This window comes from Phasianus colchicus, chromosome 9 (assembly GCF_987193195.1).
Source record: "Phasianus colchicus chromosome 9, bPhaCol1.hap1.1, whole genome shotgun sequence".
NCBI classification, from domain to species: Eukaryota; Metazoa; Chordata; class Aves; order Galliformes; family Phasianidae; genus Phasianus; species Phasianus colchicus.
Window position 1 is genome coordinate 23,023,462 of NC_143444.1, and position 23,432 is coordinate 23,046,893.

Sequence of the window (23,432 nt, forward strand, 5' to 3'; positions counted from 1 at the left end):
ATGGTGGCATCCTTGGGGCTGATCCGTGTAGGGGCACACAGCACACGGACAGCTTGTCCAGGCCCTCAAACACCAGAGAGGGATGGACACCTCGTGGTGGTTGTGCTGGAGAGTGGGGCAGTGCTCCCATCCACAGCCCCAAAGCCTGCTTTTGCATATGGCACCCATAAAGGGTGTGCTGGATGCTGTACCCCCAGGGAGGGCAGTGGCTGTCCTGCTGCCATGTCTCACCCAGCACACCCCGTCCCAGCCCATCCATCCCGCATACACTCACACATGCATGGGCACAGCCTGGGCTCCTTTACCCCCAAACTTTATTCATGTGGCACATTTACAGCAAGGATTGGAATAACTAGACAATGAAAATGCTGGGTTTGCATTATCGGTTGGTTTAACTGGAACACCACACACCATGCAGTCATGTACCGCCAAGTTCAGTGCCTGTATTGCCCTTCTGGCTGCCGTCACCGGCTTCGCTCCAGGCCATGCACGCACGGGCCCGGGGCTGCAGCCTCCCTGCAGGTCAGCACCCGGATGAGGGCTCCATTCAGCAGGGCCCCGGGGCTGGGTGACACTGGGTGACACTGGGGTTGCGCGCCCTCAGCCTGCCCCGTGGCTGCCCCCGACTGCGAACCCACCCAGCCAGAGGGGATGCGCTCGGCAACTCTCTCAGGCAACAAGCCAGCTGCTGCTGAGCATCCGCGGGGACCCGCGAGGGGCACGGGGAGTGGGGGGACCGCGGGCACGCGGGGGCTGAGCCTCAGCATGGGAACCAGGGGAGCGGGAGGGGAGCGGGCCGGGGGACCTGGGCCGATTTACAGATCCCCTGCTCCAGGTACCTGTGGGTCGGGGCCAGCGCGCGCTGGCACGTCCACCGCCGGCAATGGACGCGGTGCTGCGGCACACCTGGCCCCGGCGGAGCTGGGACGGGTCGGTGGTGCTGGGGCAGGGCTGGGCATCCCACCCATCCCCGAGAGGCACGAGCAGACGGGACGGGGACGGGACGGGACGGGGGCTCTGCACGCTGTCACCTCCCTCCTGCTGCCCGCCTACCCGCCCGCCGGGCCCCTGCCCCACTGAAGGGAGCCCTCCGGGGCCCCGCAGCCCGCACCGGGGCTGCCAGGGGCTCTGCAGCGGAGAATACAGGCACTTCACCTTGAACATAAAGAGACGGATTGCGTTTGTCACATACAGGAGTCAGAGAGGGGTTAGTGTCGATTCAAAAAGAGGGGAAAAAGGCGCTCGGGGAGAGGCTGGGGCTGGCGGGGAGGGCGGGGGCCGTCTCGACACTGCTGAGTCTCTATGAGCGCGGCGCGGGCACGCGCTGCAGCAGCCGTCAAGGCCTGAAAACATAAAACCAGCGAAAAGAAAGAAGGGAAGGCGGGGACGGCCCATGCCGGGGACGTGGTGGCTACGGGGTGGGAGAGGGAGGACGGGGAGAGGGTGGGGCGCGGAGGGAGGGACGGAAATCGGGAGCCAAAGAAAAGAACAAACTACGAGTCTAAAATGTGGTGCAAGCGCCCTACGCGGCTGTCCGCTAGCATGGCATAATGTCCGGAGCAGCCCAGAGAGGGAGTCACATCAGGTCTACACAGATTTGCCTTCCCATATATACAACCTCTACTGGAGTAACAGCTGAATTGAGATTTGTGTCGGTTCCTCTGGCCTCGGTTGCCGTTTGAATGCTAGAGCCCGTCCTCCCCGCCTCGCCGGCGCCGGGCGCATGCAGCCCTGCCTGGCCTGCCCTGGGGATCAAAAGGGTTTGGAGGTCTGCTTGAAGATGAAGCCTCTATGGGCCAGTGTCTTCATGATGTTGGCGATGTTCTTACAGTCATCTGCGGAGAGAGCACAGAGGCACCGGGTTAGAGAGGGTCTGGTGCAGCGACATCGCCTGGGCTGTGTCCCCGGCTGGGCTCCAGCTCCCAGCCATCGCCCTGCGAGCCCAGCGCCCGCACTGCCCCGTGACCGCACCAGGAAAGGGGCTGCCCCGCTCGGAGCCGTCCCCATCGTGGCCTCAGGCTGCCCCGGTGCCACGCAGCCGCGGTGCCGGCGGACGGCCGGAGCGTGGGGAGGGGGCAGGCGCTGCCGTTATTTACCTGGGACTAAACGCAGGCACCGTTTGCTAAAATAGAAGCCGGGCTTAAATTGATTCCTGGTGTCTATATTTCATGTTGAAAATTGGCTTGTAAATCCATGTTTTGATCTATGAGGGCCGTCTCCTTAAGAAAAAGCAAGAGTAAATGTGTAATTTCTCCCTTGACAGCACACGGCACAGAGGCGATCCTTCTTCCCGCTCCCCTCCGTTTCGGGACAGCTCCACTCGTTCCGATTACCACTCTTTCTTCCTCGCCCCACGCCTTGATGTCTCCATTTCATTACCGCGCGCCCATTTATCAAGCTGTTACCGTAAGGGTGACTTTGCCCACTTGCGTGTGGCAGCGGGGCCCGGCCGGCGCAGGGAGCGGTGCCCGGGGAGGGGGCGCGGGCTGAGCCCCCCTCTCCCCGCCGCCGCCGGATGGATGTTGTGGCGGAGGGAAGGCTGCATCATTACTGATGTGTAAATGATAAAGAAGCCTCCACATCCATCTCCCAACTGTAAATCCAGGGAGTGCTTTATAATCAAGCTACAGCGATAATAATGTGAAATTAGGTCTCTCTATCAACGGGAGGAGGCCTTTTAATCACGGCTTAAAGGGTGCAAACGCTGTTTATCATAATTGAACTGTATCCGGGCTAATTGTGGCCATATTTCACTGTCTAGGAGACAGCAGGCTGCCTGCTGACAGTGCCTCGTGCCGCATTGAGGCCCTGTGTGGCCGTGCCGTGCCGCTGCCAGGTGCCGTCAGCCGGACTGGTGTTACTGTGCCACCCTGCTGTGCTGGTGGCAGGACCGCTGTCACCTGGCATGGCCACGGGCTGGGGGCACCTCTGTTCCACGGCCCTGGAGCTGCTAAGGATGCTCCTGACACTGGCATCCCAACCCATGGGTGGAAGATGCGGCATCCTCATTAGCTGCACGTGTCCCTGTCACGGCCACCGGGCATCTTGGAGATGCAGGGCACTGCTTGGAGGATCTCACCATCCCATAGCTCAGGGACAAGGTTTGCTCACAGCATCCCCCTTTCTGTGTCCCCGTGTTCCCAGTCCCTCCATCCTTTACCTGGTGGGACAGCACAGGGACATGGTGGCTCCCTCCCCCCCTGCGCTCCCTGCGGGGTGGCAGCCCCAAAGGCACGGCCACCAACACCATCAGTCATTTCGGGAGCCTCAATCCAAATCAGTGCGAAGGTAAACATGCTTATTATAATTATCCATGTACAAAAAAAATCAACAACAGCAGAACAACTTTCTAATATGCAATTACAGCCATCTATTGATTTTACAATGTAATCCGCTCCGATTGATTTAATAACACAATTATAGGCTGGCTCTCGGGATATTAGAGTGGGAGATTTTCATAAACTCCAAAGCAAAAACCTAAGCGGCTTTTAAAACAACACAGTCAGATGGCTGTTTGGGGAATTATTAGCAATATGAAATCCTCTAAATCTGGCCGTCGTTACCTTGTGGAAGGAATTTCTATTACAAAAATGGCAATTGACAACCTAAAAGAGCGCGGACGGGATTGCTTTGCTGCTCTTTCAGTGCTTAATCCATCGCAAAGGTGACCACAGGGGGCGGGGCTGGGGAGGGACAAGGGGGTAGGTGTGGGGCTGGGGACAGGGGCAGCCCCGTTGTCCAGCTGCCCCCTGGGGAGGCACACAGCCACCACAGGACCCAGAGCCCCTGCAGTGCCCGCACAGCACCGCTCACTCCGTGTCCCAGTGTGACAACACACGGGCCCCAGAGCCTGCTCTCCATTCCCACTGCCCCGTCCACGGCCCTGGGGCACCTACCCACATCCCCATGCCCACTGCCACTTCCATGGCACTGGGGTGCCCACATGTCCCCATGCTCAGCACTGGGGAAGGCAGCCCCGCACCACTGTCCCTGCTCTGCGCAGCCTCCTGCGCCCCGGCTCCCTCCATGTATTCCCGACTTTATGGGCACATTTTTCTTGTCAAGCTGACAGGGTTGCTAAGTGGATTTCTCCCTGATATGCGGACGGATTATCACATTACTCCAATGTCCTACACAAACATATTACTTTATATTCAATAGCCCTAATGAATATAAACTGCTTTTTCTTTTTGGGGGGCGGGGGGTAATCTATAGATTTTTAATGAGGGCACTATTAACTCCCTCCTCTTTAAAACAGACTTAGGTGCAGCCTCTGAGTAGAAAATCAATGGTGTTATTGTAGGAATATTGTATATTGATATTGTAATAATAAGATGCAATTGATTTAGGGGTGTTGCGCGCCGTGTAGGAAGGGGTCAGCCTGGGGTTACCCAGCAAACGGAGCGCGGCTGCGCCGTGCCGTCCCACACTGTGCCGTGTCACGTCTTGCTGTCACCCACTGTGGGCATGGGATGGCCGGGGCCAAGCTCATCCCAATAGCTCTGCACTGTCCCCATCCCCATGTCCTGGCTGGGATTGCCACTGCTTGGCACCGCTGGGTACAGGGAGCACTGTGGCCCATCTCCATGTCCCCATCAGGAGCGAGCCCCGCGCAACCGTGCCGTGGCTGGAAGACGGATCACCCCCCGGCCCAAGCTGAGCAGGTCCATATTTAAGCTGTCCCCATGCTTTATGGTCTGTACGAGAACTGATGCTCAGGCGACCAGGGGCCATTTGTCAATGTTCTAATGGCAGATTACTGTTAATGAATAATATCGCCGCTCCCTTTGTACAACAGCTCCCTGCAAAGTGGGAACAGGGACGCGTGGCCACCGCCTCCCCGCTGCCGACCCCTGGTGACAGCCGGTGGCCCCGTGACCTGGCAGCCACACGGTCCCCGTGGCCCTAGAGGGACCAGACACTGCCCAGCTCTGGGATCAGCAGGACACGGGTCCCACCTCAGGGTGACCTTGGCAAGCGTCACAGCCCAGCTCTGGGTAAGGGCAGGACGTGTGGGGACAGACGGCCGCAGTGGTGACAAGGACATGTTGGGGTCCCATCACCCTGCACGGTGAGGGGTCGGCGTGCCCCAGCTGCCAGCAGGTGTTACGAGGAGCTGACAGCGACGTGCAGAATATTAAGAATAACTTACCTCATTATCTGCAATTACGTTACTGCCACACACCTCATTTCTTCACGAAGAAAAGGAAATGAGCTTTATATTGACTTCATCCCACTGCCTTCCCTGGCTGTCCCGCCGGAGAGCCACTCAGGATTTGGAGACAATTGGTCCTCGCTCCATCCGTCCCCTACCTGTTGCAATCCCTGTGCTAGGGAATGGGGTGCCCTTCCCCGTCCCAAATCCCACCCACACCACAGGCACCCTGCGGCTGCCGGGTCCCTCACCTCCCGTGCCCCATTGCAACACAGGGGATGAGCAGGGGATGGGGACATCCCAGTTCTGACGTGGCCAAGGACCTCCACTTGCCCTGTGTCCCCATGAACGTCCCCAGACAAAACATGTGAGCAGCCCTGGGAGGGCTGAGCGATACAGGGAAAAAGCCAATTTCATCTTTATTAGGAGGAGATTTCTCTTTTAGTAATAAGCACACTTCAAATAATTAGCGTGTTTTACGTAATAATGAAATTATGGAAATGCAGGCCACTTATTCAAACAAGTCGCCATTACCATATTTTTAAATATTAGACTTAATTAGAGTTTATCACTTCAGAGAAGTACGAGGAGTGGAGATTTTTTTTCCTTTACAAAAAAAATCCTCATAAAGTGTTTATTAAGAGCGGGTAAGAAGGGGATAATGATCTGTTTGGAAATTAAGGCAATCAAACATTTAATGCTCTGCACTCCTGTAGGCAAAAGCATTCAAATGAGTCAATTATACATCCATTATCCAGGCACGATTAAACAAGGCAGGACGGGGAATTTGTCCTCCCCATCACACGATTGTCGCGAGGACTTATGTCCACTTAAAGGCAGCTAATAAAACACCCAACTTGTGGCAAGAGAGGAGGGAAGGAGAGGGGAAAGGGATGGGGTGGGAAGAACGGGGACAAGGGAGCGGGTCAGCGGGACCGCCGAGGGGAGAGGTGGGAGATCCGTAATGATGCGGCGGTGTCTGCATCTCAGCCCGCCATAAATCAAAGTAATTAAGTTAACATGAAAATCAACTTCACCATCCCGTTAAATTACGGCATTTGCATATTAGGACTCAAATGAAGTAGGTGCTGGCGAGGGGGAGGAGGAAGAGGAGGAAGATGGGGGGGGGGGAGGTCCACGCTCCAAAAAGGCGCCCATTTATTACGGTGAATAACTAATTCCAGAATTTATAGCGCTGGATTTTTGTTCCCGTGCCATTTATATTACAGAAGGAAATTAAGGGGCGGGCAGGAGGCTGGCTGGACATCTTTCTGCGTTATTGCTTGTCTGCCATTTGCAAATCATTATTAATTGTGGCCCGTGTCGCTGGTGCAGCAGGGCAGGGTGCCTGGACAGCCGGAGCAGACACACATATCTCTTCATCAGGACCCCAGCCGCTAGCCCTGGAGAGCCAATTACCCCTCCCTGATTGGTATCAGATAAGGAGGGAATTTTTACAAATTAGGGAATAAATAGAATTTCCACACGTGGAGCAGGGAGGGCTTGAGAGGCAGTAATGAAAAACGATACATCACCATCAGCCAGACAACCCTATTCATACGCCGATGCATTACGCTCACTACTCATAATCCCGCCGGGTGACAGACAGCCCGCGGAGCCGCCGTCCAGCCGGGATGAGGGGCAGCGCTGCCGGGATGGGGCCCCAAACCGGCCCCATAGCCCTGCATCTCCCAGCGCCGTGCCCCGGGCAATCATGGACTCATTAAGGTTGGGAAGACCAATCATGTCATCCAGTCCAACCGCCCACCCGTGCCCACCAACCACGTCCCAACAGGACGCTGTCGGGGGAGCCGGAGGCAGCAGTGCAGGGATGTGGTGCAGCCAGCACGGCACGCGGGGTGCCCATCCTGTGCCACGTCCCCAGGCCCGGAGCTGAGCGCCGCAGGCAGGTAATTAGCTCTCCCTTATGACAAGCACGTCACCAAACAAAATGCTCGGCAGGAGATCAATCTCGCCTGTAAGTCACGCAGCCTTTAATTTATTCAGCATACAATGTCGCTCCACCACTGCCTTCCTGTAATTTATACCGTACACTGTCGTGTATTATTTAACTCATCTGAGTGTTTTACAGCTCGCCTGAAAGTTGCGGTGCAAAATAAAGTCACGGCCGGGGCACAGGGCAGGTGCAGCAGTATGCAGCCTGGCCCTTTGCTCTGGGACGGGATGGGAATGTGGTGTGCCTTGGGGATGGGTGCCAACTTCCTGAGTAAGTTCACGGCTCCGGGTGGGAATGGGAAGAGCAGGCCGATGCTGAGAGCAGCCTGGTGAGATGCTGCTGCTCTCCAGGAGCCCCCAGTCCCAGCTGCACCAGAGCCAGAGGAAATACCAGGCACAGGTGGCAGCCAGGACACGGCTATGGCCATCCACATGAGATGTCCCCACGCTGTCCCCTCTGCGCAGGGACAGGAGCGTGTGGGGACAGTTCACCCAGAGCTCATCTTTGGCCGTGCAGCCGAATGGAAACAGTCAATGATATAGAGCTGGATATTCTCCATGGGGAAGGTTAAAACCTCTGTTCAGTGTAAAGTTGCCATATCTAAGCACTTATGATCACGATATTTATGGCCAGTTTATTCCAGGCTGTTAAAGCCAGCAGTAGTTATCCGCAGATAAAGGGAATCGGGCTCCCCTGGTGCCTCCTCTCCATGCATTGAAGGCAGCCAGGTGTCCGTGGGCACTGTGCCTCTATGGGGACACGGATGGCACATCCCCCCTGCCACCCCCTACCCCACACTGCGGTGCCAATGTCCCTGCTGGGATTGGGACCCTAATTAGGGCAAAATTTCAAGGGAGAAATAAGCGGGTTTATGAAGGCGCGTTCCTGCCTGTGAGTGACACGAGATGTCAGAGAAAGGAAATAAAAGGAGAGGATGCAATCCCAGCGCTGCCGAGACTGTGCGGCGAGTCCTAATGGAAAGTTGTGCTGCTCTTTAAAGCTCGGTCAGATGGCCTAGTTATTGCTTTAAAAGGGCCAGAATCAAACCGCCGCGCCGCACTCCAATCCTTCAAATAAAGCGAGCCGTGCTTCTGCGGGTCCGGCAAGCAGAGCCGTGCGATTACACAGAGAAGGGCAGGTCTCTTTATCTTGGAGGGAGACCTACCTATTTTTAAACATTAGCTCCAAATCACCAGCTCACCTCTTTGTCTCTTGCAAACCCTCTCTCGCCTTCTGGAGGAGAGATCAAACGCCAGCCCCGCTGCCATTGTTTCTCTCCCAGCGAGATGGATGCGGGACTGTAATCTTCCCACAAAGCCGTGCGCTTCAAAGGCATCAAAAGTGCTTATTAAAAGTCCTAGGAAACTAATTTAATAACACCCCAACGGGCTGGAAAAGCAGAGCTGGCAGCTCCCGGAGCAGCCTGGTCTGCCATGGGGCTGGACACCAGACCTGTGTTCCTGCATGGGTCCCACGGAGCGGGGCAGGAGATGGAGAGGAAAGCTCCAGCCTCCCGCTCACCCTGCCCATTAGCGGGGCTGTTTTACTCCGGATCATTAAATATGTATATCTTATTACACGCCTTGTTACAGTATTGAGCTCTATTGACTGATAATAAATTCCAAGCATCATCCCGGTCATAAATTTATCTGGAGATGATGAAGACTCAATAATCTAGTCATGCAGATAATATGATAGGGCCTTAAAAAAGATCATTACATTATATGTCAAAATTAAAAGTGAAATACACTTTATTAACAGTGTTTCCACACTTGGGGCCATTACTTGTTATATCCCCTCCTGCCCTCCCAGCCCACCAACCTGCCATCCCTTGGGCGAAGCATGGATGAGCCAACGCAGCTCTGCGCTGGGCAGGTGCCACCAAGGCCATGTGTCTGGGGACAATGGACACGGCGTGCTTGAGGACCTGCAGATGTACCCAAGCCACCATTGTGCCCGGTGACTCATGTGCCTTGGCTCCCACTCCCATCCCTTGGCTTCACAAGGAGGTCACAGCCATTGGCACCACACCATAGCCCTGCTCCACGGCATGTGGCCGTGCGGCTCCTGGCTCAGCCTTCCCCCATCCCTTGTCCCCCTCCCCAACCCAACAAGGGGACGGGCAGTGGGGGCACACAGATCGATGCCGTGACACAGATCAGCTGCTGGGAAAACCAATCGCGGATCAGATTGAAAGCGACTTCTCCGTGTATCTCCCCAGCTCCCGCTACAATAGATTGGCTGGAGAAATCCGATGGAGAGAGGAGACAAAGGGGGAGGAGATGGGGAGAGGAGGAAAGGGCTGATAATGCTCCCTGCCACGGCTGCTCTAATCTGTGACAGCCCGAGGATTTGCTGAAAACCATTATCACATTTCTCTCCCTTCTCTTGTCCCTGATAAAGCCCCGGCTAATCTGTTTGTTGCAGGTATTGAGCAAACGCATTTAGCGAAACAAGGGGTGTGCGTGCGCTCGGTGCGTGCCTATAAAACATTTCCCCCGTGTCTCCAGCAGCAGTGGGGAGCAGGGGGGCTGCTTCAAGGGCTGATTTAGGCCATACTGGGTGTTGACCACGGGCAGATGGTGCCCTTTGCAGGTTTGGGGAGCTCTCTCCTATCGGAGCGTCCCATCACCCAGTCTCATTCTGACCCCATGCAAAACCCCAGGACACGGGGGCAGAGGACAGCTCTGGGTACCCCTTTTCCATGCGAGCCTTTCCCTGGGGATGGAGGTAACGCACTGAGAGCCCGGACCGGGGGCTCCCGTCTGTTACAAACAGTTCTCGTGGAACATTAATTACAATAATTTAGCCGTGGAACACTAACTGCAGCCAGTGCAATAGCATTCAGTACATTAGTGGCTATAACCCACTCCTTAAAAAAGACATTTGGCTACTGACAGCTGATACAATGAGTTGTGAAGCATAACCAGAGGGAAGGGGGGAAAAAAAGCGAGCTGGGAGCAACCTGTGCGGTGGTGTGGGTGGGATGGGGCAGTACCTATCAGGGCATCCATCACTCAGGTGGTGGGGAAAAGGGCAGCACGCAGTGTCTGCAGTGGCCTGGGTGCCCCCAGTGGAGCCCAGAGCCATCCCCAAGCCCAGCGGGCAGCAGCACAGGGCTGCGTCTCGGCACGATGTCAAACGTAAGGACATTTCCTTCTATCTCTCAGTCACCGCCCCAGGGCACAATCCACCTCCATTCAATCTTTACTCCACTACACATGTTTCCTTTCCAGCCTCGGATTATTTTTTATCATCAAATTACTGCGGCGATAAGATGGAGGAGATGTGATAGCGACAGCAAACCCCCGCCGCCCCTCTCCATCTCCCCCAGCCTTGCTCTGCATGGGGCTTCGTGCCCCCACCGCACGGATATCATGGCTGGGACCGAAACACAGCCAATGGTGCCCAATGGGGCTGTGGTGGCACCCGCGTGGCACAGGCAGGGGACACATGGCCACGCCGTCAGGACCCTGCAGGCATGATGAATCCTCCCCATCGCCTTGTTTGCTCCACTCTGCAACAAACGAGCCCCTTCCCGACCGGGGATAGCTCATCTGGAGGAATGCTCTTTCAGGCCTCTCTCCCTCTAATCCCTATTAATTTAAATAATGCTCGGGCACTCTCCTCCAACTATTTATTATTTATCAGGTTTGTTTATTTGTAGCTAACAGGTAGCGCTCAGCATGCGTCCCTGGTGCGGGGACAGGGGCCGTTCATCACCCTGCTCCCCCGCCATCCACCATCCGTCAATTACTCCTGCTTCCTTTAATTAGTAATGAGGACTAATATCTCTGCCTGGGATGGTGGCTGGAGCGGAACTTCCCTCCGGTGGCATCAGAGGGAATGAAAAATAAATACCTGTGCCGGGCTGCTGCTCCGGGAGGAGCTCCCTGTGCATCCCTACTGGGGGGCAGCTCTGTGACAGCCCCTGCATGCCAGCTCCTGCCCTTGGGTAGAGCACATTATAGAGGACATGGAGGTCCCAACCTACGGTGTCCCCTCACAGTGTGTCCCTGACACTGAGCTCTGCCCCACCAAAATGAAATGCCCGTGAGATGCTCCAGTGTCTTCTCGCAGACCCGGGGAGCTCTGCGTCAGAAAGTACCACCCAGAGCAGCCTAATAGTAAAGGCAGCACGCGATATAAATGGAGCCCCTTTGATTTATTGACTGGGAGAAGTTTTTACACGATAGCCCATTAAGACGGACGGCTCTGTTTACAGCCAGACCATCTAGCTATAGGGACCCCGAGCTGGATGCTGTGTTTTGCTATTGCTCTTCAGGCAGACATCTCATTAAGGGCAACAGCATATGGAGCTCTCTGGATCTATACTTCACGAGTCCTGGGGGAGGCTTTTACCATTTTTAATAAGTGGGCAAGGTTAGCAAACCTGCAACGTGCTGACCCCGCACCATGGATCCCGGAGCAGCGCCGCGAGCGGACACACCAGGAGCATGCAGGATTCCATAAATCACCACTCCATGGGGGAAACAGAGGGGTCTGGCCCCCTAAAGGGGACACAGGGCCATACTCATCTCACCCAGCTGTAGGGACACGCAGCACATGGGTGGCTCAGCCACAAAGGTGCTTTAAGGAGAGCGTGTTAACGCAACAGCACAGGAAACGAAACCCACAAGCGGCTGGTCCAGGGGGATTACACTGTATTCAGTAACAAGGCTGTGCAGGAGAACATGTATCTCTGGCAAAGACCTACAGTTCTTCTGCAACCTGACAGAGCCTGTGGGAGCAGCTGGGTGCCGTGGGCTCAGACGGGCAACAAGCACAGGCTGCCAATGGCTCTGGTACACAGCCATCACTGCAGGGCAGGGTTTGGGCACACCCTCTGCTCCCAGCTCCGTGCAGCAGAGCATGGAAAGCCCTCTGGATGTCTGCAGGTCAGAGGTGGCTGACATTCACTGAGTGTTCTGAAGCACAGGGATTTGTGTCAGGTTTGGTGCCTGGCTCAGAGCACCGCTCTCATCCTGATACAGCAGCACAGCATGGCCCTGAGGCAGCAGTGATTTATGCCAATGTGCTGCCCTCTCCACATTACCTCCTTGCCCGTGGAAGCCTGAAAACGGGATGGTTTCCTTTGGGAAAGTCTGCCCAGGTCTGGTAAGGGGACAGGGAAGGGAGAGAAGGACAAATGGACAGGCATGGCAGTGTGTTTGGTCTCTTTCTGGCAATTCTCTCACAAACAGTCTGAGCATCTTTGAAATGAAATTTTGTAGGCGATTAGCTCACAATGTGAACTTAATTGCTTTTGGTATTTAAAAAACCCCATTAAATTAAATGGCCGAGATATTGAGGCTTAAGCAGTGGCTGCTTCCAACGCACAGTAACTACCAGCCTCATTACAAGGCTGATTCCAGCCGTGCACGGCGCAGACCCATGCGACGTGACCGCTCTGGGCTCCCTCCCTGCTCCCAGCATGGGAATTGATCTGGCCCCATTTGGTGCAGGTACCCTGCACCTCCCCATTGCAGCTCTGGGAGCGATGCCCTGCTCCACACTGAGCTCTGTAATAGGATAGAGCAGCAAACGGCTTTCACCTTACTTTACTTGTTTGTTTAAATTATTTACACTCCTCAGATGCAAGATTGCTGTCCAAAAGGAGCATCCTTTTGGCTGCTGCAGCTTTAAAATGACTTGCATCCATCACTCAATCGCTTTCAGGTCAAACATGCGCTCCCGACTTAATGACCACATTTCCTCAGCAACAAATCTGTCACCGCTGTTTGTTTAAAGCCAACAATCTGTAGGAGCACTGTGTGCAAGGATTGAATTAACTCAGCATCTGAATGACTGCAGCGCCAGATCATTCAAATTGCACCTTTCCTAAGATCTTCCCGCAATGTTAATTAACGCTCCGTGTGCGACGGACAACGTGCACGAGGCTGTGGGGAGAGCAAAGCTCAATCCCTGTGGGCATGGGGCTGGAGGAACCAGGTCCTGGCCTGTGTGCACGTGTGTGCACGGTGGGCTGATGGGGGGCATCCCTCACTCCGACCTACCCCAGTGTTTCCAAAGCACAGTGGTTGCAGAGATTCTCCATGCTGGATGCTTGACTCACGCTGATTTGTTTTCCCCAGGAAACATCCAGCCCAAACTGTTAATACATTGCAATGAACACAAATGAAAAATATGTTGCTATTTCCCTCAGATTTCAGCTACGTGTTGCTCAGAGGGTATTTGGTATGTGTGCGCTCAGATGCTTTGGAACAAAGCCTTGAAATCTGTCAGGAAGGCGATTTTGGTAGTCTTGGGGATGGATTTTCCATTGGAATGTCACCAATGTTGGGCAGAGCCCCATGCTCCCAGCAGCAGCCCCACTGGCACTCAGACCCAGCACCTGCATGGGGAGCAGGGATGTGTGCTCAATGACTTCCCCAGGAAACAGGAGGGAGGAAACAGCTGTGTTGGAAAACTCTGGGACCAGGAGCTGGGAGAGGTGAAGCCAGAGGAAACTGTGATGGGGAGCTAGTGGGGCTGGTGGAGCTAGGGGACACCAGAGGAATGGGGGATGGGATCAGGACAAGAAAATGAGCACAAAGAGCTGAGATACAGGTGGGGAGTGGGGCTCATCCAAGCCCAAATGCACAGATGTGCCCCAGCCGTTGCTGACACGGCAGCAGTGCCCTCAGTGCAGGCCTCCTGTGCACCGCAGCCACCACGTCCCTGTGGAGCAGTAGCTGCTCCAGTGTGGGGTCCTAACCTGGGGGTCTACAGTCCCCCCCAGCCTCGCCTCATTGCGCTGCAGTTAATTGGGGCACTGGTCTAATCTCTACCTGCCATTGATTTCAATTCAGCTCCAATTTTCTTCTTTGACCTTCTCTCCTCCAGACCCTGCTCACAAACAGAGCACAAATCCTCAAACATCCCCTTCATTTTTCCCTGAAAAATTCCATTGTGCCCCAACCACCGAAGACTGATGTCTGTTTGGATGTGATGTCTGGGGACAAACACCTCTACCCAAATGGACGCCCTGCCCAGATGTGCCCACCTTGGCTTTGGCATGGGAAGGGAATTAGTGATGCTCTGAGACCACCCCAACCTCACACTCCTCACCTTTCATATAAGCACTGGATTGGAAATGGGATGGAAACATCACCAGCTCCCCAAGTGGCTTCCTGATATCTGCAAGGTGACCATAGGGGTGACAGTCTCACGCCTGGGAAATGAGCGTGAAGAACTGTTGGGTGTCCCTAAGCCACATCAAGGTGCATACATGCTGGGAGACATGCTCCCTTCTTCTCACAGCTGAGACCACCTCAAGGCAAAAAGAGACCAAGAGACGTCCAGATGGTGACCTTCAGGATGGCTGCCTGCTGTCCACCTAAACACTAACCCCTGAGCCCCAGCCCTGCAGGGTTGCGATGCTTCAAAGGCAGGCTGAAAGGGAAGAGCTAGGGGAAGGTCTCCCCTCCTCCATGTCCCTGGGGCCATGGATGGGACACAGCCACCAGCAGCACCCAGCTCCCCGGTGCCACTCTCTGTGCTGTGATCTGGAATGGGAGCAGCCGCTCAGAAGCGGTTAGGATCAAGTTGCAATGTGCTGGCACTAATGAGCAGGAGACAGGGGGCTGCAGAAAGTGACTGGGAGATGTCCACCAGCGAGATGCTGCCAGTGTCGGGGGCAATGGGGGAGCTGCCAGTGGGGGCATGGGATGGGAGAGGCATCATCCCTCAGAGCTCATCCCCTACTGGCTCCCCAAAATGGGTGGGGAACCCCTGCCAAGGCGGATTTCTCCAGAAATCCTGGCTGCCAGAATTCTAGCCCTCCTGGGGCCCTTCTTTTCCTGGCAGCAATTCACTATGTAAAGAGGCTGGGTATTTATAATTATTCTCAAAGTGGCCACTTTGAAAATCTATATGTCTCTAGGCTCCCTGTACATCATAATGTCAAGTCTGTGAATGGAGGCATCCATCAGAGGCCTCACATCACAGACCTCGGAGCTGTGATAAACACTCGGGAAATGCTTGCTGAACCCCATGTCCCACTGCTGCCCGCTGGGGAACAGAGCGGCTCTTTGCGGGGTGCCAACTGGGCTCCTCCAGGAGGGACAACACCAGGTGAGACACTGATCAGCGATGGGATGAGTACCCCCAGCCAGAGCTTTCCTTCCTCTCTGACCCCACCGGGAAGTGGGACCCAATGGAGCCATCCCCCTGTTCTGTCACCTCCTCGAGAAGTGGGGCCAGTGTTGGCTCCCACAGAACAGAACACTGCTCCCTGCCGACCACGCAGGCTTCCCTAACGCTTTGCCCAGACTCTTCTTAAAAATTTATTGCTCTGTTGCAACGTGAAAAATAAGACAGAGAAGTAATCATTAGTATAACTATAACTCCCCGTGCAATAGCCCCACTTGTAAATTGAGATTTATGATTGCAGCTGCCGATATTTTAGAGGCCGGTGCAAGCAGCAGTGGCAGCACAGCCCAGCTCCACGCTGCCCCGCCGCAGTTACAGTTTATCACAATCTGCAGAGATTATTGCAATGAATAATACACAACAGGCTGGCAGTGAAGAACTATTCCCGATCAAACGTTTCTGTAAACAACTGAATAAATAATATTGCTCAGCCCCTCTTTAGAGCCCTCGGAGGCCCAGGGAAATCTCTCATTACTCAGCAGGAAGGCAGTGGGGGGCTCGGAGGGGAGGGACGTGGGGTCTCTGGGCACCGTGGTGGCAGCAGAACAGGGAGGTCCCAGCTGGGTGCCAGCACTGCAATGGGAGCGGGACTCGGTGTGCTCCAGTAAATGTCAGTAGGTAATGTGACACACGCAGGAGCGTGTGCCAGCGGCTGTGGAAAGGGCATTTCTTACACGGCTGGAAGGATAAAGTTCAGCTTGTAGCCCAGGTTTCCCCCAGCCACAGTGAGCTCTGGCTGTGCCCACCCACGTTGCCTCACTGGCACCGTGTCCTCATCCAGTGGACAGTGTGCATAGATCCCCTCCCGACCAACATCACCCTGGGATGCCTCATTCAATACCCAAACCCTGCAATGCCCACTCACACACCAGCAGTGGGACAAGGACACCCCCAGGCAGGACTGTCCCCCCAGGACAGATCCCTGCTCCCCGTGCCCAGCTGAGAAGGACGAGGGAAGCAAACCAGTGAAGTTTGCATCCCTGCAGTGCCTGCTCTGCCCACGCCTGTGGAATAGGCTCCAATTAATCCCCCCTCAGCTTGGCCCGCCCGCTTCATTACCTCCCCTTGATGAGAACCATCAGTGGGGCCTGTATGATTTTGCTAATTAGCCTCACTTCGTTTATCATTTCCATTTTCTCCCAGAGACGCTCGGCTTGCTGGGCGACAGCTTCATCTCCCGCTGAAACAATGCGGCCCCTTCTGTGCCCGTCTCACTTAGCGCTGTCACCGCAGCCATTATGAAATTGGGGTTTCATTTACACACTAATTAAACATTACAGCTTGTTCACAATTACAACATGGGGATGAGGAGGTAACTAATTACTTAAGAAATGAGCTAACATTTATCTCTGGTTCCTCCCCCCCAGCCCACCGAGGTTGGAAATTGTTCAGTAGCGACAGCCTCCAAGCCCACGTACCCCTTGGGGCTGTATCCCTTTGAGGCTGTGTCCCCTTGGGGCTGTGTTCCCTTGGGACCATACCCAGATCCCAGCCCCAAAGGGATACAAACCCTGTTCCAAGGATGATGGGGGTGGCCCAATCCTGCTCCAGGAGAATGCAAGGGATGGGGGTCTTCAGGAGCAGTGCAGACACCCACGTGCCCTCCATGCTCTCTCTGGTGATGGGCAACTCATCTTGAAAAAGACATTTTCTTCAGGGAGGAATTAACATTTAAAAATGAGAATCATTAGGGTAAATAAAGCAGGCTGTCACTTGGATTGAAAGGCAACACCGAGTGTGGGCTCAGGATACTGCCGTGTACCAGGAATCAGGCGTGGGGAGGAATAAGGAATCCATGCTTGGCCTGAGCTGGACAGTGCAGTCAGGAGATGGATATTCAGGTTGGATACTAGGAAAAAATTATTCTTCTAAAGATCTGTAATGCAGTGGCACAGGCTGCCCAGGGGGGTGGTGGGGTCACTGTACATGGAGGTGTCCAGGAGATGTGGGGATGTGGCACTGAGGGACATGGTCAGAAGTCATGGTGGGGTGAGGTGGGCTGGGTTGGATGATCCCAGAGGTCTCTTCCAACCTTAATGATTGGATGGAAGCTGCAGGCAGGAGGTGAGGCTGGGGGCTGAGATGGAGGCTGCAGGCAGGCGATACCCAGAGTCACTCATAAAGGCAAGAGCAGCAGAGAAAGGGGATGGTGACATGGACTGTCTTGGGACAGCTGGGAGGCAGCAGCTGGGCTGTATGTTCATCTGCAAGCCAGCAAGCAGGCTGGTGGGAAGAGAGGGCAGAATGCTGAAGGCCACCAATGCATTGCCTGGAAGCTTCTGCAGGCACTGGGAAAAGGCTGTGCTGCTGCTGGGCTTTTGAAACACATGAGAGTCCCCCCATAAACAGCCCTAAGCAGTGGAAATGCTCTCAGAAAAAAATACCTTGTCCAGCACCAGGCAATTAAGGTTCTTTTGCAACTCTTAACCCGTGATTTTGAGACAAAGAATTTGGCCTTGGCATAATTTGAACTGCTAATTGCTTTCCTGATCCACAGTCAGAGAACTGAGATGAAGTCTGGGCACCAAAAAAAAATAAATCACCTTCCCTGTGCGGGAGAAAATTCAGAGCTGCTCTCTGGGGGGAAGGGGATGCTCTCTTCTTCCCTTGAAACAGCTTAAAAAATAATGATCAGGAAACAGTTAAGCAAACGGGGGGTGAACTGGTGGTTGGAAAAAAAAAAATTCACACCACTTTATAATAATAGTAACAACTCATTCCCATAGTTTTATCCTTCCTGTCTTTAGCCCACAAAAAAAAAAAAAAAAAAAAAAAAAAGGGAAAAAAAAAAAAGAAACCCTAAGCTAAACTACTGACACTGGCTGGGAGCTTAGAACTGCCGCATCAAACAGAGCCCTTGAATCTCCTGAACATAATTGTGCTGCCCTCTAACCTCAACCTTCAATCAGTGCAGTTTAACTATCTCATTTTAGCCTACAGGACACACCCCTCTGCTAACTAGCAGCCATATTCTTCTCATTAGGAGACTGCTCTGTACAGGAGCATGGAGGCAAATCCGTTGTCTCTCTTTTTCTCTCTCACTCTGCTGCTCTTGGTTGTTATATGTGTACTTCTGGAGGGAAAGAACATGAGCAGGGGGCTTGGCGGGTGCTGGAGATGGCCCAGCTGCCAAACTCTGGGTCCCCAGGGTATGGAAATAAAGCCATACCACTTGTTCTCGTGTGGAAATGCACAGCCTGCAGGCACAGCCCCGCACACCTCAGTGCCAGGCATTTGGTGCTGGAGGTGCTCCTGCTTTGCTCCCTGCATGCAGCCAGGATGGGCCCTGGGGTGGCAGTCCTGCTCCCCCCAGTCAGGGGACAGGCGTGTTCCTGTGCCAGCACTGTGCCTGGGCAGGCAGGGAAGCATGGGGCAATATGCAGAGCTGGATGGGGCTGTACATTGCAGGAAAACTGTCTACGTGGGGAAAACTTACCGAGGGTTGCCATGTGCTCTCCATCACTGGCGAGCTTTGCATCAAGTTACTGGCAACTGTTTCTTCCATGCTTGAAGGTCAGCTCAAAGCCATGTGGGAATGACGCAAGATGGTTCTGCTAGCTGCCTGACCTGAAGGGTCACACATGCCCTGATGTCACTGGAATACAGGACATGGCAGCTCGGTGCCACAGCGTGGACCAAAGCACCCACCCCAATGGTGACTGTGACCTTATCCCCTGCCTCTCCACCCAGCCAGCACCCCCAAGCCTGCAGCACCCACCTTAAGCCTCTCTGTGGGTTTGAGTGATGCAGAAATCACAGAACCACAGAATCACTGATGCTGGAAAAGACTGCTAAGATCATTCAGTCCAACTCACCCCACCATGCCCACTAACCACGTCCCTCAATGCCACATCTCCACGGGTCTTGGACACCTCCAGGGAAGGTGACCCCCCCCACCCCCCTGAGCAGCCTGTGCCACTGCATCACTGCTCTTTGTGAGAAGAACCTTTTTCCTAATATCCAACCTGAAATGACATGTCGTTTTCAGGCAGAGCAGATCCCTCTGAGCCCACCCAAAAGCTCTAAAGGAGCACAGTCAGTGGGGCTGGGCAGCAGCTGGGCTGGTACAACATTGCCTTTGCCTTGAGATTTGGGTGTTGGCATCCTGGAAGCAGGATGTGCACAGGCAGGGACGGATAAGAACACAACTCTAGATGGATTTAGATAGCTCGGTGTTGTCCTCCCCACCCTGCAGCATCCTCCCCATCCACACCTCATCCCTGGGCCCCGTTGAGTTATGCCAGCTATTAACACGCTCCAAGTTCGTTATCTTAAAGAGGCCACTCAGGATACGGGGCAGCGATCCTTAAAGCAATTAATGCGATCCTTTGATTTCAGGGGATAATGTAGGAGCCGCCGGGCTGCCTTAAAGAGGGGACTGTCAGCACCAGAGCGAGGAACGGTCACGGGTCAGAGCGTTGCAGCACAGAGGTACCCGTTAGCTCTTAACAAGACACGGGGGCAGCTGCCAGGGCTGGCTGCTGTCAGAGCCCTCCTCACCCAGCCCAGCTCCCTTCCAGAGAGGGGAAAGTGGCAATGCAGGGCTTTGGCTGCTGCCCGGGGGCTGCCCAACCCCATGGCGATGTGATGCACCCACCGAAGGCACGAAACTTTCCTTTCTTTCTTTCCTGCCTCGTTTTTCAGAGCACAAGTTCTCTCTTGGTGAAGACTTCTGGGGGAGGTGGAGAGAAGCAGGAAGCCAAAGAGAACCATCTCGCTAGTCAAAGCCTTTAACAACTATTTTTAATATCAGGCAGAGGAACAAGATTTTGAAATGAAACAGCCTGCGCCGCTTTGATGGGCGAGCGACAGATCTTGAAACAAGGTCCATTCCCTCCTCCTTCACTAACTAACAGCCATATTTCTCTCATTAAAGACAATCTGGCCGTATTTTCAAACTTCTTAACAAGGCGATCACCGTAATTTGAGATTTCTATTATCCGTGCTCCTATTACAGCAGTCTTTTAAGCAGCCGTCTTTTTTTTTTTTTTTTTTTTTGCTTTCTTTCCCCGATTTTGTCTCTCCCCTCAAACTGCCATCAGTGGTAATGACGTGCAGGAAACAAGAGCACTGAGAACCAGCTCTTTTTTTCTTTTTCTTCTCCTTTTTTTCCCCTTCTTTTTGGTACTAGCTCGTGCAGGGGGCAGCAATAAGGAAAAGAATAAAAAAGCGAAATGAAGTTTGGTTATCTCTTATCGGGAGTTTGGTTGTTAATCCGCCCAGGAGCTCACTCAGAGCCCACGCACCACCTTATCTCCCCCGTCCACCACAGACCCCCTCCCTGCGGACCCCTGGCTCTCCCCTTCCCGAAGGCGCCCGGCCGCAGCCCTCCCTGCCCCATTAGTCCTTGGCTGGGCTCTGCCAGATGGATGCAATTTGCATAATATCAGCGGCAGAGGCTGGCAGATCAACCGGGGTCAGGCTCTGACATCTCCAGCACAGTCTATCTCCGAGTGCTAATTTGGACTGCATTGATCTCTCTTTCTGATTTCTTTGTCATTTACGTCTGCAACGGTTTGACAGGAGATACAGAGACAGACAAGGGGGGAAAAGAAGGGGAAGGGGGGGGGGCAGAACAGGAGAGAAACAAAGATTGTAGTTACAGATGTCTTTAAGGGAAAAAACAGATTAATCCAAGGACTCCTCTGAGGGTCGCAGCTTTGAAACATCCTAATTATCCCCTTCTTATGAATTCCTGCACAGACTTAGAGGGGGGTCTTGTCAGGGAACTCAGGGGAATGGAAACTTGTTAAATTGTGGTGCAGCTCTCCGGCTGGCTGCTACCCCTTCCCTTTGCACCTCGCAGCCGTGTCTCATTAGGAGAAATGGGGTGGTTGCAGGCATCCCTCTGCACCTCAGTGGTGGCTCTTGTTAGGGCCAGGAGGAATGGACACGGAGCTGTGTTCACTGCCCTCAGGATCAGGAGGTGTTCCTGAGTCACCCTCCATCCTGGCAGCCCAAGGGAATAGCAAGGAGGGTGCTGCAGACCAGAGAGAGCCACCAAGAAAGGACCATCCCAGGGCAAGCTGTACCACCCGGTCCCCAACTGCGGGTCAGGGACATGTGGCTTGAAGTTCAAAGACATTTCCATGCTATTAATTGAGACGTTTATGTTCATTAACAGGAAACTCTTCCCCTCTCACAGGTAGGAGAGGACAAGCCTCGTCTGGGACATGTCGCAGGGAGACACTAAGGCACCAAAGAATCCATGGGGAAATCAAAATGTCACTCCGTGTTTTACGTTTCTACTTTCTACAGAAAAGGCTCTCTGGAAAGTTAATGGTCTTCCCAGGCCTCTCACCTACCACGTGTCTTCCAGTGCGTGAGGCTGCAGCACGATGCACCAAATGCTGCTTGTTTCAGAACAAGTGACTACAGGAGGAATGTTCTGCAGGACAGACAGACAGCCAACACACACAGTGCACAGGGGCCGAGCCAGCGCACAGGGCTCTCTGTAGTGCAGGTTAATTCAGGCCTGCAAGCTCCTGCTGTTGGAACTGGCTGGTTTGTAACACAGAGCATCCCTAAAACATGCCCTCACCAGTCCCTCCTGCACTCCCAGTGTGCCAGCAATGGTTTGGCATGGGACGGCAGAGCACGGCACTGCAGAGCATGGCATCACATCACACAGCACTGCAACAGGGCTTGTCCTGAGCAGCCACAGCCCTGTAACTATCTCACCTCCACCAGAACGCCGGGACAGCTGCAGCAACATCCCCAGCACAGCAGGGCCAGCAGTGTGCCGTGCCCCCGTGCGCCATCGACTTTGGGCTGGGTAGGATGGAGGGGTGACTGCAGTCAACACAAACACTCAATCATCCTTCCTTTCTTTCTTCTGTGCCTCCTTTGTTAACTGCAGGAAACAGCTGAAAGACCTTGAGTTTCCCATTGTAGCATGTATGGGAACAGAGCTGCAGTGATCAGAACATACCCCCTGCTGCTCCTGGGGAAAAAGGGAGAGCAGAATCTTTTCTAAAAAGGGTTTACGATTAGAAGAGTGTTCTGTCACTCTGGCGCGCAGTAATCCACTGCGCCACCAAGTCCCTTCAGAGAGATGTCGAAAACTTAAATGACTGAAAGCAAAAGAGCCCTGGCTCAGGTTCCCAGGCAGCCAGACATCCTAATTATCTTTAGATCCACTCCCACATGGAGGGGAGAGAGCACACAAGAGTAAAAAAAAAAAAAAAAAAAAAAAAAAAAAAAAAAAAAAAAAAGGAAAGAAAAAGAAAGAAAAAGAAAGGGGAAAAAAAACCAGGACTGTCACATTGCTTTTTTCTTTTTTTAAAAGCTCGTCTCCGCTCACTGCTTTTCCAGCTGTGACACCTCTCACAGTAGTTAATTAGAATCATGTCAGCACGTTAATGTGTTCTGACTGGACACTGACAGACCCTGACCGGCCACCATGGACTCCTGTCCCTCCCATGGGACGTGGGACCCCACTGTCCCCATCCCTGTCCCGCTGCACTCCCTGCAGCACGCTCTGCCGGCCGGGCGCAGTGCCTCACCGCGGCACCTGTTTGGAGCTGCCTGACCTTTACCAGCACTAATTCAGAATGACACCCCTCATTTGATGACATTTCTGTTTACTTTTCCTTAAGTCTCTTTTAATTATTTAACTCCGAGTCTTTTCCCTTTTGCCTCCAGCTGCCTGGCAGAGGGAGCCCCGTTCTGTCCGTGGCAGCGGCCCCAGGGCAGCTCCCAGCTCTCTGCTCGGCTTTTGCCATTGGCTCCCCTGGCATGAGGACGATGCCATGCCCACAGTACTGCACTGGCAGAGCATGGCCTCTGCTGAGAGCTGAAGGACGGGATCTGCCTGCTCTGTCCCAAGAGCCAGTGGGGGACCGAGGTTGGAGTGAGAGGTGGCCAAAAAGCAGAGGGAAATGTCACAAAACGCTGTCCTCGTCCCCTTGGTTCACGTGCCAGAGAGAAACACAGGGACTTGGAGCATCCCGAGAAGAAAGGAAAGAGGAAAGGAAAGCAGACTGAAATAAAGCTGCGGGGGGAGAGTGGGTGCTGACAGCTACAGGCACCATGCGTGTGCCCGCCCCGCACTTAGCAGGACGCAGGCAGGGCAGGGGCACCGCGGGCGCTGGCAGCCGGCGGCAGTTAATTAGAATCGTGTCACTAAGTAAATGCGCTCTGACTGGACTCTGACAGACGCTCACC

At 54.0% G+C, this 23,432-nt stretch overlaps 1 protein-coding gene across 2 annotated transcripts in view; it reads right to left on the reverse strand.

Moving 5' to 3' along the window:
* Positions 1-297: 297 nt before the first annotated feature.
* ERI3 (ERI1 exoribonuclease family member 3) overlaps positions 298-23,432 on the reverse strand; it is a 97,145-nt gene continuing 74,010 nt past the window's right edge. For both annotated transcript variants that reach the window (XM_090146567.1, XM_090146568.1), the window contains exon 8: positions 298-1,835. In XM_090146567.1, the coding sequence (XP_090002693.1) occupies positions 1,753-1,835 (83 nt within the window). In that variant the 3' untranslated portion in view covers positions 298-1,752. The remainder of the gene's footprint in view (positions 1,836-23,432) is intronic.